The following is a 19,499-nucleotide window of genomic DNA, read 5'->3' on the forward strand; positions in this document are numbered from 1 at the left end:
ATTTGCAATATGATAAACATAATATTTTTTGCAATCCTAATAAACCAGGGAGGTGGTTAGCATATTTGCTAAGGAAAAAACAAAAGTCACGGACTATAGAGAAAATAGAATATAAAGGTAAAGAGGTTTATCAGCAAAACATGATTAAAAAAGCTTTCTTAGAATTTTATACGAGATTGTATGCTAGTGACAAAATTCAAGGTACAGATATAGATAGATATTTACAGAAAGAGAATATTCCTGCAATTACAAAGGAGCAAAGGGAGGGTTTAAATCAACTAATAACCACTGAGGAGATTATGTTTGCAATTAAGCAGCTGAAAGTGGGTAAAGCTCCTGGGATGGATGGTTTGACAGCTGCTTATTATAAACGTTTGCAGTTAGAAATGGTGGGACCACTTAAAGAATTATTTACTAATATACAATCTGGAGGAGATGTACCCCCATCTTGGAGGACAGCTTATATTTCTCTGATTCCAAAGGAGGAGCAAGACCACACCCAGCCAAAAAGTATAGGCCCATATCACTTTTAAATACAGACTACAAGATTTTTGCTAAAATATTAGCAAACAGGTTAATGACAGTCATGCAACAAATGATTCATAATGATCAAAGTGGTTTCATAAATGGTAGACAAATAAAGAGTAATGTAAGGCAAATGGTTAACTTATTGGAGTATTTGGGGAAGAACAACCAAATCCCTGTGGTGCTGATATTTCTTGATGTGGAGAAAGGATTTGATCGATTGAATTAGCAATTTTTATTGAAAATAATAGAAAAGATGCAGTTTGGAGAACATTTTATAAAATCTATTAAGGCAATATATCAGAAACAAACAGTGCAAATAATAATTAATGGTAGTTTAACAGATACTTTTAATATAGAAAAAGGAACAAGACAAGGATGCCCTTTGTCTCCATTTTTGTTTATCTTGACTTTGGAATTTTTGTTAAGTAAGATAGGTGGGTCGGACAAAATAAGTGGAATTAAGATTAGGCAGTATGACTATAGATTACAAGCATTTGCAGATGACTTGGTTGTTACTTTAACCCAACCATTACAGTCGGTTGCAGGTTTAATGGATATAATTAATCAATATGGACAAGTATCTGGATTCAAAATAAATGCAGGGAAAACGAAGATAATAACTAAAAATATGACTATCAATCAAAAAGCAGAATTAGAAAGATTAACAGGATTTGAAATTGTAAAAAAAGTTAAGTATTTAGGGGTCTATATTATGACATCAAATGCAAAATTATTTAAGCATAATTACAATCCGTTGTGGCAAAAAATACAGAGAGAGATGGAAAACTGGAAAAAATTACAATTATCCTTGTTAGGAAGGATAGCAGCAGTAAAAATGAATGTTTTGCCTAAGTTTTTGTTTCTTTTTCAAATGATACCTATACTTAAAAAAGATGAGAATTTGAAGATATGGCAGAAGGGTATTAATAATTTTGTCTGGGCAGGGAAGAGACCGAGAATAAAACAAAAAATAATGCAGGATACACGTGAAAGAGGAGGCCTCAAAATGCCTAATTTAAGATTGTATTATAAGGCAGCTGTTCTATCAGCAATGAGTGATTGGATGAATTTAACAGAAGAAAGAATATTGAATATTGAGGGATATGATTTGGTTTACGGGTGGCATGCTTACTTATTATATGATAAGAAAGTGGACAAGACTTTTAAAAGCCATATATTAAGGAATGCTCTATTGCGTGTCTGGAAAAAGTATAAATATAAACTAAACGAGAAGTTACCATTGTGGGCAATACCCAGACACGCGATAGAGAATATAAGTGTAGAGCAAAGGCAGGATGTGATTACATATAAAGAGCTTCTTAACAAGGAAAGGTATACTACAATTAAAATCTTTGAATCAACTAAGAGAAGAAAGGACAATTCGAACATGGTTTCAATATGTACAGTTGCAAGCTAGATGGAGAGAAGATCGGAAAATTGGTTTTTTGCAAAATGAGGAGAATTTGGTAAAACAGATTAGAGACCAAAGTCAAATGCATATAAAAAGGTTGTATAATGCATTGGTAGAAATAGATTCAGAGACGGAGTTAGTTAAGGACTATATGATAAAGTGGGCACAAAATATTGAAGAACCAATAATGATGGAAACATGGGAAAAAATATGGGTTAGGAATGTGAAGTTCACGCAAGCCCAAAATTTAAGAGAGAATTTTTATAAAATGTTTTATAGATGGCATCTGGATCCTAAAAAGCTAGCCTGTATGTATCCAAGTGTGCAACCTAAGTGTTGGAGATGTGAATGTGATGATGTCACGTATTATCATATATGGTGGACATGTAAAAAAATTAAGGCATTTTGGATAAAAATATGGTGGATTATTCAAAATATTCTTAAAAAGAAGATAAAATTTACACCACAGTTCTTTTTGTTAGGTATAATTACAGATTGTACTGTTATAGAGACTAAATTGATTTTAAATTTAATAACAGCAGCCAGACTCTTGGTGGCGCAGTACTGGAAGAAGGAAGACCTGCCTACTATTGAAGAATGGACATTAAAAGTAGTGAATTTAGCAGAGATGGCCAAAATTTCAGCGTATTTGAAGGACCATACAAATGAAAGATATATATCGGAATGGAGAAGATGGATTGACTATATTCAAAACAAATATCGGACTAAAAAGTTTCAAATAGCCTATGAATGAAATCTATACTTTTTTTAAAAAAATATGATTAGTTAGTTGTAAGGGGAGTTAAAGAGCAAGAGGGAGTTTGGAGACCACAGAAAGTTAGCTTATTTTAGCTTATGTTTGTTATGTTATACCCTATTTTTGCTCTGGGAAGTCCGGGGGGTGGGGGGTTGGGGGGAGGGGGGTTGGAGGGAGAGGGGAGGGGGGTGGGAGGGGGGATGAGGGGAGAAAATTGTTGTATTGATTATTAAAACTTTTTAAATAATAATTAAAAAAGAAGTCCACAAGTCTAGGCAGGAAGGCAGAAAGAGCTGCTCACCGATGAGCTTGATTGCAGGCAGAGAGATTCAGTTGCTTGCTAATGCATGAATTGTGATTGTCATGCGATCAGCAGCTAAGATAAGCAACCTGGAGGCTGGGAGGGGGGGAGAAAAAAAGAAACTTTTTTTCTTTTACATGGCTCTGGCGATCCAAGCTGAGTTGTCTGATTAGCAGGCAACTCAGCTGGGATGTCAGAGCTTGGCTGGTCAGAGCCATTTAAAAGGAAAAAAAGGCTCTGATGATCACGGGGCTCAGCTGGGCATGGGGGGCAGGGCAGGGATTTTTGCTACCGGTTCTCCGAACTACCCGCCGCCATCGCTACCTACTCGCCCGAGCCGGTCCGAACCGGGAGTGTTTCACCCCTGGTCCAATGGTCCTTCAGAACCTGGCCCCTGGTTCCCTCCTTTGAAGATAAAGAAAAACTTTATTTAAAAAAGGTTTTAATACTTATTTTAATAATTTATATAGTTGACTATCTCACAAAAGTGACTCTATGCAATGAACAGAAAGTTAAAACTAAAACACAAACACTATATGAAAATCAAACATATATGCACAGTCTAAAAATCACTCTATTTCTAAATTAAAGTATAGAACTGAACAAATCAATCAGCAGATTTCCATTAATTTGCTTTTAGAATGTTGTTTTAATAAATTCCCGAAATACCTGAAAATCTTTTTTGTGGTTTCTCTTTGAGAAAATCAAGCCAGAGAAGCATTTATGCAAATCTAAAACCATCAGGTTTTTTCCCTTGCTAAAGAAAATGTATTTAAGTATATGCATAATACAATTATACTTAAATCATGCAATATTAATGTATGCTCTTATGACTTAATTGTATAGATTATCTAGTTCATTTAGTGACCATTCAAAGTTACAATGGCATTGAAAAAAGTGACTTATGATGATTTTTCACACTTACAACTGTTGCAGCATCCCCATGGTCACATGATCAAAATTCAGATGTTTGGCAAGTGGTTCAAATTTATGACGGTTGCAGTGTCCTGGGCTCATGTGACTCCTGACAAGCAAAGTCAATGTGGAAGGCAGATTCACTTAACAACCGTGTTACTAACTTAACAAATACAATGATTCACTTAATAAGTGTGGCAATAAAAGTTGTAAAATGGGTCAAACTCACTTAACAAATGTTTCACTTAGCAACATAAATTTTGGGCTCAATTGTGACTCAAGGACTACCTGTATTTAGAATTTTATTTTAAAAAATGCATTGGACTTCTGAAACAGACAGTCTCCTATGAATGAATTCTTTGCAAAGGTTAAGGTAAACAGGTGAACAGGGCTCTTGCATCTTAACTTTTTAAAACTGTTATTGATAATTATAGGCTTATTTTTTAATATTTAAAGAAATCTTGGCATAAATTGATTTATACTGAAAGTTGTTTTTTCATTTTTTTCCCCAGAACAGTCATGTGGTCCGGCCCCAGTAATCCCCAATGCTTCACTGGAGCAAGAAGATAGCGAACAATATGATTCTGGAAAAATAATAAATTATACATGCAATCATGGATTTGATACTAAAGAATCTACTAAAATAACATGTACAAGAGGACAATGGGTAGGATCCTTCACTTGTAAAGGTACAGTAATTTTATTTTTGAACTTCTCAAGGTAATTGTTTTTGAAGCAACATTGTTGAAAAGTGATGCTTAAAGGAAAGAGGCCAAACTTGCTGTCTTTCAATCTATGCAGACTCAGACAAACAGGTATTTGTTGTTCCAGAGATTGAATGATTCTTTACATTGTGTGGGCAAAGAAGGCTAGACTAAAATAACCAATGGAAGCATTATTGGAACTGATCAACATGTGAACAATATTGTAACTTTAGCTGGCCTAATATTGATGATATATTTTGTCATAATTTATTTTTGGCCTATATTCTCTTGAATCAATTCAGAAAATTGAAGTCTTGTATCCTCTATCCATTTAGATGCAACATGTCCCACACCCCCTATAGTTGAAAATGCTGAAATTATTGAAGATACAATGAAGAAGTACCTGAATGGCGAGAAAATAAATTATCAGTGTAATGATGGTTTTGATATACATGGATCAGCTGTTGTAACGTGTAGACAAAATAACTGGTCACGTTTGCCAAGATGTGTAGGTAGGAATGTATGGTCTATAATATTTTTGCTGAGATTCACAAAATTCACATGGAGAGTACATTTTTTTAAAAAATCAGAAATTAAATATTATTAATCTGAACCATTCATCCAAGATGAGCTGATCCTGTGTTGTTTCTCTTAATTTTCCTGTTTGACAAGTAGATAAGCCTGTGGACATTTTGATACACTCATAATTTTTCCACCCATCCCCAATTGCCCAACTTCCAACCCACAGTCCAGCATTCCCCCTCAGGTGGCCTGCAAAAAGGAGCAAAATATAGCCTTTAACTAGTCAGGAAAAAAAAAAGTTACAACTTCATTGCAGGACTATTCTTCAGAATAATTAGAAAGGATGGGGAGACTCTTGCCAATGGTAACTGGTATTTTGAGCTCTAGAGGGCAGAGACACTGAGAGCTGGGAAACAGGATGAAGCTGAACTTCCTCCAATTTGAAATGTCTTCTTTTCTGTTCAAGAAAAAATGCAGCTCAATACCCTTGGTAGTATTTCTTCTGCTTCAGAATTTCCTAATCGGAGGGTGGGGGTGTCAGCCTAGATATCCAGTCTATGTGAGGTCATGGAAACGCAGCATGAGGGACAGATTTTAGATTAGTACAATATTTGTGCCTGGAAATATCACCTGTGGTTGACTTGCCTACCTTGAATGATCTAATTTGTATGCGTATCTATTTTTCCTCCACTTCTACCCCATCACAATCTAGAGACTGTTAGCTGCTTATATAGAGTATAAAAACCAAATATAAAATCCTCAGTATAATCAACTGTAAAAATAGTAAAGCAACAGAACGGAGTAAGCAACCTTTAATCTGTTGTCTCTCAGCCAGATCTGATGGTTTCCGAACATCAGCAAAGAATATTGAGACTATCTCCCTCACAGCCTAGGGTAGAGGATCACAATTTGTTTGTTTGTTTGTTTGTTTGTTTGTTTGTTTTGTAAAGCATGTATAAGATAACAGATATAAGTATAAACATGATTATGAATACATGAAATGGATACGAATAGATGGGGACATTAGGACAGGGTAGGCACATTAGTGCACTTATGCAAACCCCTTACAGACCTCTTAGGAATGGGGTGAGGTCAACAGTAGACAGTCTATTTGCATCCATTGCTTTGATATCCAGCTTCATGACAGACTGATTGGAAGGGAAAAGGCCAGAATAGTTCATCATGCAGGGGTTCACTAGATAGCTTCTTTTCTGCATGTAGTTCATAGAAGGATTTAAATTTCTTGCAGAATAATCCAGTTATTTATTTATTTATTATTATTTACACAAACACAACTCTGCCATTAATCTGCGGCTGATCAGATATCATGACAGTATAATCTGCGGCTGATCAGATATCATGACGGTATTGATTGAAAGCACCCGGTTTCATTTCTTCAAGATCAGTAGAAACAGGTGCTGTAGGAGGAGGAGGAGCTTCCTCTGTCTGTAGCCTCACACTCTCCTCACCTCAAAGGGAAGCAGCCTCAAGTCTGCAGCATCACTCTTGTATTTTCTGTGCTATAGGATGTGGGTTGACAGTTTTGGTTTCATAATAATAATAATAATAATAATAATAATAATAATAATAATAATAATAATAATAATAATAATAATAATAATAATAATAATAATAATAACTTTATTGTCATTGTATGTGTATACACAGTATACCCATACAGCGAAATTCACTTAACACCCAAAGACCATGTCCAACACACATAATAATCTCCAAACACACTCCTACCCACCACAATTCCCCACCCCTAAACCACCCAAACATCCACACAACAGACCAAGTAATGTCCAAAAGCTCACTGATGGTGGCCCTTTAGTTCATTGTTGAGTGCAATTATAGCTCTGGGATAAAAACTATTCAGAAAACATGTGGTCTGAGTTTTAATTGTTTTGTATCTTCTGCCGGAAGGCAACAGTCCAAAAAGATTGTAAGCAGGATGGGAAGAGTCTCTGAGAATGTTATGCAACTTCCTCAAACAGCGAGATTTGAAAATGTCATCCAGAGCTGGTAGCTGGAGCTTGATGATATTCTGGGCAGTTTTAATGATTCTCTGTAGAGCTTTTTTGTCATCTACAGAGCTGTTCCCATACCATGCAAGAATGTAGTATGTCAGGACACTCTCAATGGTGCTGCGATAGTAGGACAGAAGCTGAGATAGATTTATCTTCCTGAGCATTCTCAGGAAGTACAGCCTCTTCTGTGCCTTCTTCACAAGCTTGTTAACATTCATAGTCCATGAGAGGTTCTTCGAGATATAAGTGCCCAGAAATTTAAAACTACCATCCCTCTCCACCTCCTCACATTTATGTACAATCGTAAATGTACATCTTTCTTCCTCCTGAAGTCAATTATAAATTCTTTAGTTTTTTTGGTGTTAAGTGTAAGATTATTTTCTTTACACCACAATGTCAGCCCTGTACTTCTTTTCTGTAAGCAGACTCATTGTTCTTATTAATGAGCCCCACCATTGTTGGGTCATCTGCAAATTTAATAATTGCATTGGTGTTATACAATGGGGTGCAGTCATGTGTGTACAGGAATAAAGGAAAGGGCTTATTTATTTATTTATTTATTTATTTATTTATTTATTTATTTATTTATTTATTTTGTCGCATTTCTATGCCACCCAACTCCCAAGGGACTCTGGGCAGCTTACAACAAAGAATAAAACAATGCGAACAATCCCATAAAAAATGTTAAAAGAAAAACATTAAAACATTAAAAACTTTAAAAATGTTAAAACACATGCATTTCAATTCGTGGCTGGGTCTTGCAAGATCATTATAACGAGATCAACGGCCCCAAGCTTGCCAGAAGAGCCAGGTCTTCACTGCTTTGTGGAAGCAATAGGGTGGGGGTGGTCCAGACCTCAGGAGGTAATTGGTTTCAGAGAGCCGGGACAGGCACAGAGAAGGCCCTCTGCCAGCCGACATTGTTTAGCTGACGGGACCCGGAGGAGACCGACTCTGTGGGATCTTACCGGTCACTGGGAGCTATGTGGTAGAAGGCAGTCTCGAAGATAGCCTGGCCCTGAGCCATATAGGGCTTTAAAGGTAATGACCAACATCTTGAATTGCACCCGGAGAACAATAGGGAGCCAGTGCAGCTCGCGGAGAATTGGTGTAATGTGAGTGTATCTAAGCACACCCACTATAACTCGCGTGGCTGCATTCTGGACCAACTGTAGTCTCCGAACACTTTTCAAGGGTAGTCTCATGTAGAGCGCACACAACCCTGGGGGGCTCCTGTGCTTAGTATCAGAGTAGAGGAATGGTGGGATCCCATCCTTACTGACTGTGGCCTATCTGTCAGAAAATCCTTTATCCACAAACAAATCCTCTGATTTATACCCAAATTGGACATTTTAAGAAACAACCTGTTGGGTAAAATGGTGTTAAAGGCAGAGCTATAATCCACAAATAACAGCCTCGCATATGTCCTCTTTGTTCCAAATGATTCAATACAGTATGGACAACAATAGACATAGAAGCGGGAGCACGTTTTCAGACATTTGCTTTAGGAAAACCAAGTCCATTTTATTTGAACGGGACAATTTTTTATTTAAATTTTAGATGTAAGATGTTCTTCTCCCCATCGAATTCAAAATGGTCAGATTATTGGTGAAATAAAGGCAAAGTATTTGCCCCGGGAGAAGGTGCAGTATCGATGCTACACAGGTTATGCTCTTCTTGGATCTCCTTTCATTACATGTTCGAAGAATGGTTGGACAGAAACACCACGTTGTACAGGTATTTATGTGCAGATCTTCACTATGTAGAAATGAAGATAGAATTGGAAATGAATTTGCTTTTACTTCACTGTCTCTTTCATGTTATTTTGAAAAGGTTCTATCAGGCTTTTTCAATATTTTATTGCTAGAATTGTAAAATTTAATGTCCCTGTTGAACTGTGAAAGTACAATATATTTTCCTTAACATTGTCCCTCTTCTACAAAAATTTGAATTTCTACTTATATAAATCTATTCAGTTCATTTCATAGCTAGAAGTCTTTTCTCATTTGAAAGAGTATGTGACTTTTGGAGCACAAACTATTTCAAAATTAGCCTTTCCTTCTCAGTCCTATATCATAGAATATGTCCTATCATAGAACATAAAACTGGTTGTTATTTAAAAAATCTCATATATATTGCATATATTACTTATGTTAACTTCTCCATCTGTTTTCACACTTATAGTCATCATTCTACCAAGATATGTAGATTGACTCATTTGCTTAATTTCTCCATTTATTAAAAAATTTGTATTCTCCTTTCCCTTTCAAATTTAATCATTTGAGGGTTTCCTACATTGCTCCTCATTACACCATTCACATGACTAACATTCACTCAAATCATTTACATTCTCAGCCAACATAGTGACTTATAAATGAAATTATGTTCATATTCATGTCCCCAACCAATGCAGGCCTCCTTATAAGGGCTTATTATACTTTTATAAAGGAATATATAATAATTACGCAACACCGTGTGTGTGTCTCACATATCCATGTCTAACGTCCTGCTTAGTTAAATGCTCCCTTGACTGTCATGCTTGCTTTCTCTCTAATACCTCTATTATCATATTCAGCAACCAACTTTCAACTCTACACAAAATCTTCCAAAATTTCAAGCCAATTTTCCATTATTTCATAATTCACTTATTTTCCTCCAGGGTACCAAGGCCTAGTCAAATACTGTAACCACTTATCATTGAAAGCACATTTTAAAATTTCTCCTGATGTAGCATCAAATTTGCCCATCCCTACCATTTTTCATCATTTTCTGCCTTTTTCTGACTTTTCCTTTGATGCTAATATCAGTAGCATTCAGTTCCATACCTTTCAATTCCATCCTTCAATTTATCCCTATTATTTGCATTATAACTTCTATAATGGGAAGGAGGACTTGGGCGATCATCTTCAGGGCCATGTGGAGGAATTTGTGAAATATCTGATGGGAAAAGTTGCTTGTATCTATTCTCAGTAGGAGACCAAACATAGAGCAGGTCCATTAGAGATTCCCAGGGAATGGGCTTACCCAGGTATCTGGGAACAGGTTGATTCTGTTAGATCTGAAGAAGTGGACAGGGTCCTTAGAGCTGTCAGTGCAAGTGCCTGCCTATTAAATTCATATCCCTCCTTACTGGTGAAAACCTCCAGTGGTGATCAATGCATCACTGCAGAAGGGGGCATCCCTGGGATCTTTTAAGGAGACATTAGTCTGTTCCCTCCTTAGATGCTGTGGGTGACTGGATGAGGGACAATAGGCTTGAACCCTGGTAAGACTATGTTGCTATGGCTTGGAGCTTGGGATCTGGGAATTTAAAATCTTCAGTTCTGGATGAGGTTGGGGGTTACAACCTGTGGGTTCTTGTAGACTTACAATGCCTGCTCAACGGCACATGTAACTTTTCTGTTACATGAGTTGCACTAGTTGCTGTTTGCTTCCAAGTCCAATTAATATGTTAGTTATCATCTTTAAAGGCCTTCATGGCACAGGGGACTATGTCACCCCAGTGGGATTGACCCACCCACTCACTCTGGCAAAAGGAACATGCTGCAAACCTCCTCAGTCAAGGAACTTTGCTAGCAGGATCTGGTAAATGATCTTTCTCTGCCATGCCTCCACAATCTGGAAAATCTTGCTGTTGGATATGAGATACGCCCTCACCCTCTAGGCCTTCTGGATTTGCCTTAAAACCTGGGTCAGCCAATTGACTTGGGGCCATGATGGAGCTCTTTACACTGGAAGTGACTGGTGAACTAAGAAAGAAGGTTCTACCACTGTGATGCTTATGTACTAGTTCCTAGTTTTAATCAATCTCTATTAATTTTAATGTTTATAATTTTTTAATGTTTTTTCTATTCTTGCTTTTATTGTGTTGCAAGCCTCCCATCACTTCAATACTGAGATGGATAGCACAACATCCAGTACAACTACACAATTGATTTGTGCAGAGTTTGAACAGTTATTAATGGAAAATGGGTAATAAAAATAAGAACACCTTGTGGGGAGATGCCGTTTGTCCGAAAGCAATTGCTATTTGTTTAAATACAGATCTGACTTTAGGTATTAAGAAAGTAATGACTATATTTTCTGAAGTTGAAAGACAACACTAAGGACAGCAGTAGTAATCATTTTCTGCCTATCAATTGACCAAGCTGTATGATATTGTTACTTTTTAAAAATAAGAATTAGTATAATTTTGAAATGACTATGTTTCTTATGAATTTTGAAATGAATATGTTTCTTATGAATATGTTTAAAATGTGTCTCTGTGTGTGAATACACTATAATATTTGTAATCATGAGGACTCTTGCTCAATAGATTCTGTATCTATTATAGATTTTGGGGGAAAATGTGGACGTCCACCTTATGTGGAGAATGGAGACATTGTGGACTCACCCAAGCTAATCTATTTACATTCTGAAAGTGTAATTTATCAGTGCCAAAATTATTATACAATGCAAGGTTCTCCAAGAGTGACTTGTCAAAATGGTCGTTGGTCACAAACACCAACATGTAGAGGTATAAGTAATATCTTTAATTCTTTATAGATTTAATCTTTATAGAGAAATATTTTATTTTGGGAATGGAATAAATTTCACACATCAGACATGTTATGTCAGTATGTTAGTGCCAGAAAATATTTTACTTCCTTGTAATTGAATAAAAGTAGTAGTATTATGAACCAAGATAAAGTAACTTTCTCAGAGAGAAACTGCTTCATAATGGAGAATTGTACAAGATCTTTTGCCATGTAGAAATGTTGTCCTCATTTTGTGAAACCCTCCTGGTGAAATTCTGCTTTCCCTAAACTATATTTCATAACAGACATCTTTTTAGTCAGTGGCATTATTGATAAAATTCAGATTTTAGTTTACTTGAGTTCAGTAAGTAGATTTTATTTTTCTTAGTATTTCACAGATCAGAACACTGGGCCCTCCATTATCATCATCATGCCATCAATCAGTCAATCAATCATTCCTTGAACAAAAATTACAAAAAGTCATGTTTCCCAACAATCCACTAGGGCTCTTTTTGAATGATAGTATAAGTTGAATCTCTAGGGAACTAACATTATTATTTTTTAAATAGGCTAAGTATGGATGAAGACTCTGTTGACTTAATCACATCTACCCTATTTAGTCAATGTTGAAAAAGAAGATATGAGGTGACATTATAAGAGAAGTTGCCTGAACCTGGTCTTCTCCTAATCCAGATATTCAGTATGAGGAAATTTGGAAGAAGGGGACTAAAATGTTTTTCTTCTTCCTTCTACACATGTAACATTGTCTTGCTTAAAAAAGTTTTAGTTCATGACTGATAATTAGTTCATGAGAGACAAAATAAAATAAAAGGGGGGGGGAAATCCATTTACATAGATCTCTAATCATTTTAGCCAATTACAACATAGAATTTCTAACCTAAATTTTAATTGCTTTATCAAATGAATTCCTCAGTGTAAAACTTTCTATTTGTCATCTGATCTGTGTCCTTTTTCAGCTGCTTGTTCAGCAAGTGAAGAAGATTTGAGAGAACACAACATAAGGCTGAAGTGGGACAACGGGGATAAAATATATTCTGAGGATGGAAATGTAGTGGAATTTGTATGCTTAAGAAACTACATACCACATCCAGATACCAGATCATTAAGAGTTAATTGTGTGGATGGGAAATTTAACTATCCGCGTTGCATTCCTGTATGTATATTTTCAGAAAAATACTTTAATTCACCAATATTAACATTTCTTTCGCTTGTCTATATCTATATACCTGTATATCTATATCTGTGCATTAAAAAAAATCACTTGAAATATTTAAAAGACCTAGGTCTGGCAGCTAAATTTGTTGATGTAATGTTTTCTAAGGTAACTTGGTCTTCTGCATTTCTTCTAAATCAGAACACTTCTTAACAGACTTGATTTAAACATTGATCATTGATAGACAGACTTGAACATTGGGTGCTATCTAACAAAACAAAATTCCATGGTGAAAAAAGTAAGTTTCTACATTTAAGCAAGAAAAACAAAATGCACAGCCATAGTGTAGGTGGTACCTTGCTCAATAGTAGTAATTGTGAGAGGGCTCTTGGAGACAATAATTTAAATATGAGCCAGCAGTGTGCTGCAGCTGCCCAAAAAAATCAACACAGTTCTAGACTGTATAAACAGAGGGATAGAATCAAGATCACGTGAAATGTTAATACCAGTTTATAATGTCTTGGTAAGGCCACACTTGGAATACTGCAAACAGTTTTGTTTGCCATGATGTAAAAAAGATGTTGAGATTCCAGAAAGAGTGCAGAGAAGAGCAATAAAGATGATTTGGGGACTGGAGACTAAAACATATAAAGAAGGGATGCTGGAATTGGGTATGTCTAGTTTAATGAAAAGAAGGGCTGGGGTGACATGATAGCAGTGTTCCAATATGTCAGGGAATGCCACAAAGAAGAGGGAGTCAAGCTATTCTCCAATGCAACTGAGGGCAGGACAAGAAGCAATGGTTGGAAACTAATCAAGGAGAGAAGCAGCCTAGAATTAAGAAGAAATTTCCTGACAGTTAGAACAATTAATAGGTGGAAAAACTTGCTCCAGAAGTTGTGAATGCTTCAACACTGGAAGTTTTTAAGAAGAGATTGGACAACCATTTTTCTGAAATGGTATAAGGTTTTCTGCCTGAGCAAGGGGTTGGACTAGGAAACCTCCAAGGTCCCTTCCAACTCTGTTGTTTTGTTAAGATTCATTTGTTAAGCACTATGGGGACGGGGTTAATACTTAAAAACAATGAGGAATGGGGCTGGAATGCTGAATCTGCCAGCATTTCATCTCTTCTGGTCTGTTGATCAATCCTGACAGATTCCAAGATGAAGACCTCTATGTTAAACCCAGTGGGCTATTTTCACTTATTTCATTGGTCGCAGTCAACAAATTTAGTTGCCTCAAAATGAATGGTTCCAAATGAACACACATACATTTTACTTTATTTATTTCATTTGCATTGATATTGAAATATTCTCCTGGCTTTTGAACTTGCATATGCAACTTACTCACTTGTGTGTCTAGATGCATTTTAAAAATACCTATCAGAAGCCACAGGACCAGAAATCCAGTGGGCTATTTTCATTGATTTCATTGGCCTCAGTCATCAAATTTAGATGCCTGAAAAAGAATTGTTCCAAATGAACACTCATACATTTTACTTTATTTATTTCATTGCATTGATATTGAAATATTGTCCTGTCCTTTGAACTTCCATATGCAATTTACTCACTCATGTGTTTATATGCATATTTATAAATACCTACCAGAAGCCGCAGGGCCAGAACAAAAAGTAAAATTACTAAATTAGTAACACTTGATAATAGCAATAGCAAAAGCTCTTAGTCTTATAGACCACTTCATAGTGTTTTACAGCCCTCTCTAAGCGGTTTACAGAGTCAGCATATGGCTCCCAACAATCTAGGTCTTCATTTTATCAACCTTGGAAGGATGGAAGTCAACCTTGAGCTTGTCGGGATCAAACTCCTGGCAGAAGGAATGCAGAGGTAGCCTGCAATATTGCATTCTAACCACTGTGCCACCATGGTTGTGTAATCATACATTATATATTACATGTAAAATGAGATATCCCACGAAATATTTCTAAGCTTAGAATAAATGGAAAAATAGATTGAGCAAGAACACTCTCTGAAATGAATTAGACCAGATTGATTGATTATCTATTAGTAAATGAGATTCTATTGACTTCCAGAGACTACTAGATCCAACCTAAGAATTACTTGCTTTCTGTTGAAAACTTTAGGGTGCACACTGATTGAATTTGTTGTACTGAGCACAATGAAATCAATGAAAAGAGCTCATTGGAGTTAAATTAGACTTTTCAGTCATTTCATTCTCAGGACAGAGGGATCTCCTGGTCTTCAGTTTTGGAATCTGACAGGATTCAGCATCAGATTAGAAGAGATGAAATGATGGGCAATGTTTGTGCCTCCTTGTCCCATGCCTCTTTGTTTTTAGGTATTAACCCCACTCCCCATAGAACTTCTTTCCCATTGCTCTAAATGGAAGGAATTTCATTTGGATCACAGGAATCCCCCATTATATGATGAGTTTGCATTTGAAATTGCAATTAATACAAATGCTATTAGTGAAATACAAATTTTGCTGAAATGTACATGTAAATATCAAATATATGTATAGTGTACATTTTATTGGAAATCTTCCTAGTTAACAAAAAATGATTTTTTTTCTTGGCATTGCTGTGCTACAGTTCCCAGTATTCTTCTATTGGCTGTGTTGTCTGAGGATATTGTGAGTTTGTTTATTCACTGCATTTGTGTTCCATCTTCCCTCAAGTGTATCCACTGTGAGGATGAATTAAAGTTTGGTAACATCTAATTCCCCATTCCTATATTTAAAATGTTGGTGTTTTGAGTTCATTCTGACTGCCAGAGCTTATATCCCAAAATATAGAGAATGCCCAATAAATTATTACAGTCTATTACATGTCATTGTGTCAAAAGTAATCTTAAAAAAGATAGAAATTGCTCAGTGAAAAAACGGGCTAGAGTTCTTGAATCTCTTGAGTAGTTTTAACCATTTGATTTAAAAATGGTGATACTGACTTTCAAAATTGTCTTGGCCATGTTGTTTGATATCTCAAAAATTATTGCAGGCTGCTTTCTGCTGCAGATCATATGAATGAGTTTAAAAAATAATTACATAAAATGTACAGATGCAAATTTATTTATTACTTACTGTTCACTTTTTATTTTAGAGAACTGCGTAAATGAAGAACAGGATATATACAGCACCCTTTAAACCAGAAGATGAACGTCTGAAATTATGTATCATTCTCTTTAATATAACCACATGAAGCTGGATTGTATACAGTTATAAATGGTGGATCCAAACCTAAAAGCCTACTCTGTAAAAGACAGATTTTACCAACTGAAATTACTGTGAAAATGATAACATTTAAAAACAAGTTTATAGAACATCTTTAAGGCAGATATATTATATATATTATAATATAACCTTATAAATATATTTTTAAAATGCATATTGAGTGAGGAATGTAGATTTTTATATATATATATATATATATATATATATATATATATATATATATAAAAATTGTAAACATTTGATTAATCTGAATTATCAATCAACAGCCCATCTTAAAAGAATGACAATAGATAATTGAAATTGATGTTTTTACATACAGTATAGAGGTGTTAAGTTCTTTTAAAAAAATTTTTTAAAATCCATTAATCATTTTTGCTGCCAAACAATTTGTAGTATATTTTGTAAAGATACATTTAATACTTCAGTTTACAGTCTAATTCAAGATCCAGAAAGAAATTGGTGCTCTGGAAATGTTGCTCTGGAAATAGCCAAATGTATTTTGATGATCAGAATTTGATGGAAGTATGAAATTATATAATTATAAGTAATTAAAAATTAAGATAAAGTTTAGAAATTGGCACAAGCCTTCCCAAACTACATTCCTTCAAAAGGTGTTATTTAACACAGAATGGGCTAGAATTTGCCATGTTATAAATTCAGTCTGATTCATTGCTCTATACAAAGTGAACCCATTCAAAACAAACCTTGTAGCACCTTTTTGGATTGCCAACTCCCTTCATATTTTTCATTACCCTAGACTAACAAGGCTATGCTTCCTTTAATGAACAAAGTGAAGGGAACTTCATAAGGAATTTGATGTGTCCTTTTTGAATATGATAGAGCTGTTTGGTGGAAACTTATACAGAAGTATAAGATGTTATCTCAATGGCCAATGAGTTCCCAATGGAACTCAAATCTTAATTGATTTGCTAGATTAGGTCAGCCACTGCTGCAGTTGATGGAATACAAGTAGTCCTCATTTAGCATCCACAATTGGAGCCAGCAATTCAGTTGTTACAAGAAATAGTTGCTAAGTGAACGATTGTATGACTGCAAACTTATGTTTATGGTTTTACTTCAGGCCTATCAAACTGGCAGCCCGCGGGCCGGATGTGTCACATGCAGGCCACACCCATGCAAAGGCAAAAAAGTCCCAAAATGTCCTGATGCATCACGTGACACGATCGAGTTTGACACCCGTGCTTTATAGCATCAGATGGATATGACCCCATATGCCCAATTGAAGAGAAAGGTTTCTGGAACTTGACTCACAAGGAAGCCAGATAACAGGGCAGATCTTGTAGCCTTTAATCCTGCTCCCTTGCCCTTTGGAATATTCACTCTGATGCTGGGATAATTCATAAGAAGAGAATGTTTATAGTTGCATTCATTTGAGGGGAAGGGATTACAAGAGAGTAAGCAGGCACACCAAGGGAAGCATACATTGAAAAGCATTCACTCTTTGCCTAGTGCAATTCATGAATCATTTCAGAGGCAAAGAAAAGCCTTTAGCTGAAACCTGATTAAAGCATCAGTAGAAGTGCCAGACGAAGGGTTCCAATCAACTAAGATGACAAAACTGAACTAGTTAACTTGCAGTTAACACTTTTTAGGGAAGTGCTACACCGGGAAAAAAAGCAACTCAGAAAGAATAACCTGTTTAGTCAATCTCTCCACTCTGCAACAGGCAGAGAAGAAAAAAATGGACCAGACACAGGATATCTACTAACTGACAATATTGCCAAACAAATGACTGGCAGAGAGATGCTGCAAAAGTTGCAAGAGATTTCTACCCAATGAAGTACACCAGATCAAGAAATCAGCTCTATGGGGAAAACAGAACTAATTTTTCATGAGTATCTTGCAACTCTGCTTATCTTTTACCTTCCCTCCTTACAACCTTCTAAGTCAGGGGGAGTCAGTTTGATCTCCTTTTTTTTTTTTTTTGCTTTAATTTATATGCCGCCCTTCTCTGGAGACTCAGGGTGGCTTACAATTGTTAAGCAATAGCCTTCATACTTTTGTATATTTATACAAAGTCATCTTATTGCCCCCACAATCTGGGTCCTCATTTCACCTACCTTTGAAAGGATGGAAGGCTGAGTCAACCTTGAGCCTGGTGAGATTTGAACTTGCAGTAATTGCAAGCAGCAGATGTTAATAACAATTAATAACAGTGCATTAGTCCACTGTGCTACCAAGGCTCCTTACTAATTACCATATTTTTCTGAGTATAAGTCGCACCTTTTTCCATAAAAAAAGAGGGTGAAAATCTGGGTGCGACTTATACTCCAAATGTAGCTTCACCCAGCTTCTCAAATGGAGGTTTCAGAGGTTGAAAAAAACATCAGAAAAGAACCCCCCAAATAGAGCTTCAGAGGCTTTTATTCTAAAGCTGTTTCAGAGGCTTTCAGAGGCAGGGAAAAAAGTTTTTTCTGAAGTTCTGAGTTTCAGAAGTTTCAGAGGCAGAAAAAAAGGCAAAAAAAAAAAAAAAAAAAGCAAGGTACAGAGCTCACAACCAAGGAACCTGTTGCTAAAATTCACCTCTGGGAACAACTGATTGGAGGTATTCTGGGAGGCAGATGCACCTGCCAATCAGCTTTTTTCTTATTTTCCATCCCAAAAACAAGGTGTATCTTATACTCCGGTGCATCTTATACTCCGAAAAATACGGTATCTCCTTTCCTGGCTTTATAAAAAGTTTCTGCCCTTGTTATTTCTATAATTGTTTCTGAATATTCTTTCTAAGGTCCTCTCCATGATTCCCTATAGCAAAGGATGCAATATTCCAGGGTAAATTGTTTATCTAGTTGGTCCCTATTGGTTGGTCCCTATTGGCTCACATATTGAACTGGAACTCTTTCACACAAACACACACAAACAGATCAATGCCATAGGAATCTATGATGGGTGAGCATGTGGGGCCTACATCTAATACTATAGTTAAATCTTTATAACTGCATCACATGTGTGGGAATCATTAGAAACTGCTTAAAGGAAGATACAACAAAAGGAAGTGATATTTCTGCTTTTAAAGAATAGAAGGCTGAGTGAACTAGCCAAACAAAGGCATGCCACTGCTTTAGCTGCTCTGTTTGATAAATTAAAGGATCACAAGTATGCCAAATGTGATCCTCAGCTTAACATGGCAATTGGGACCAGAATTTCCATCACAGAATGGCAAAGTACAGGTAGTCCTCAATTTATGACCACAATTGAGCCCCCAATTTATGTTAAGAGAGGAATTTGTTAAGTGAGTTTTGCCCCATTTTATGACTTTTCTTGCCACATTTGTTAAGTGAATCACTGTAGCTGTTAAATTAGTAACAGGATTGTTAAGTGAATCTGTTTTCCTCATTGTTTGTCAGAAGGTCCCAAAAGGTGACCACATGGCACCAGGACACTGCAACTGTCATAAATGTGAGTCAGTGGT

At 36.0% G+C, this 19,499-nt stretch overlaps 1 protein-coding gene across 1 annotated transcript in view; it reads left to right on the plus strand.

Moving 5' to 3' along the window:
- The window catches only part of LOC148114667 (complement factor H-like), a 40,842-nt gene extending 24,651 nt beyond the window's left edge, over nucleotides 1–16,191 (plus strand). The window contains exons 7-12 of the mRNA XM_087890059.1: nucleotides 4,425–4,601; nucleotides 4,952–5,128; nucleotides 8,729–8,905; nucleotides 11,502–11,684; nucleotides 12,663–12,859; nucleotides 15,936–16,191. Coding sequence (XP_087746185.1) covers nucleotides 4,425–4,601; nucleotides 4,952–5,128; nucleotides 8,729–8,905; nucleotides 11,502–11,684; nucleotides 12,663–12,859; nucleotides 15,936–15,947 — 923 coding nt within the window. The 3' untranslated portion in view covers nucleotides 15,948–16,191. The remainder of the gene's footprint in view (nucleotides 1–4,424; nucleotides 4,602–4,951; nucleotides 5,129–8,728; nucleotides 8,906–11,501; nucleotides 11,685–12,662; nucleotides 12,860–15,935) is intronic.
- Nucleotides 16,192–19,499: the final 3,308 nt, after the last annotated feature.

Source organism: Pantherophis guttatus, chromosome 3 (genome assembly GCF_059756535.1).
Source record: "Pantherophis guttatus breed Tessera chromosome 3, ASM5975653v1, whole genome shotgun sequence".
NCBI classification, from domain to species: Eukaryota; Metazoa; Chordata; class Lepidosauria; order Squamata; family Colubridae; genus Pantherophis; species Pantherophis guttatus.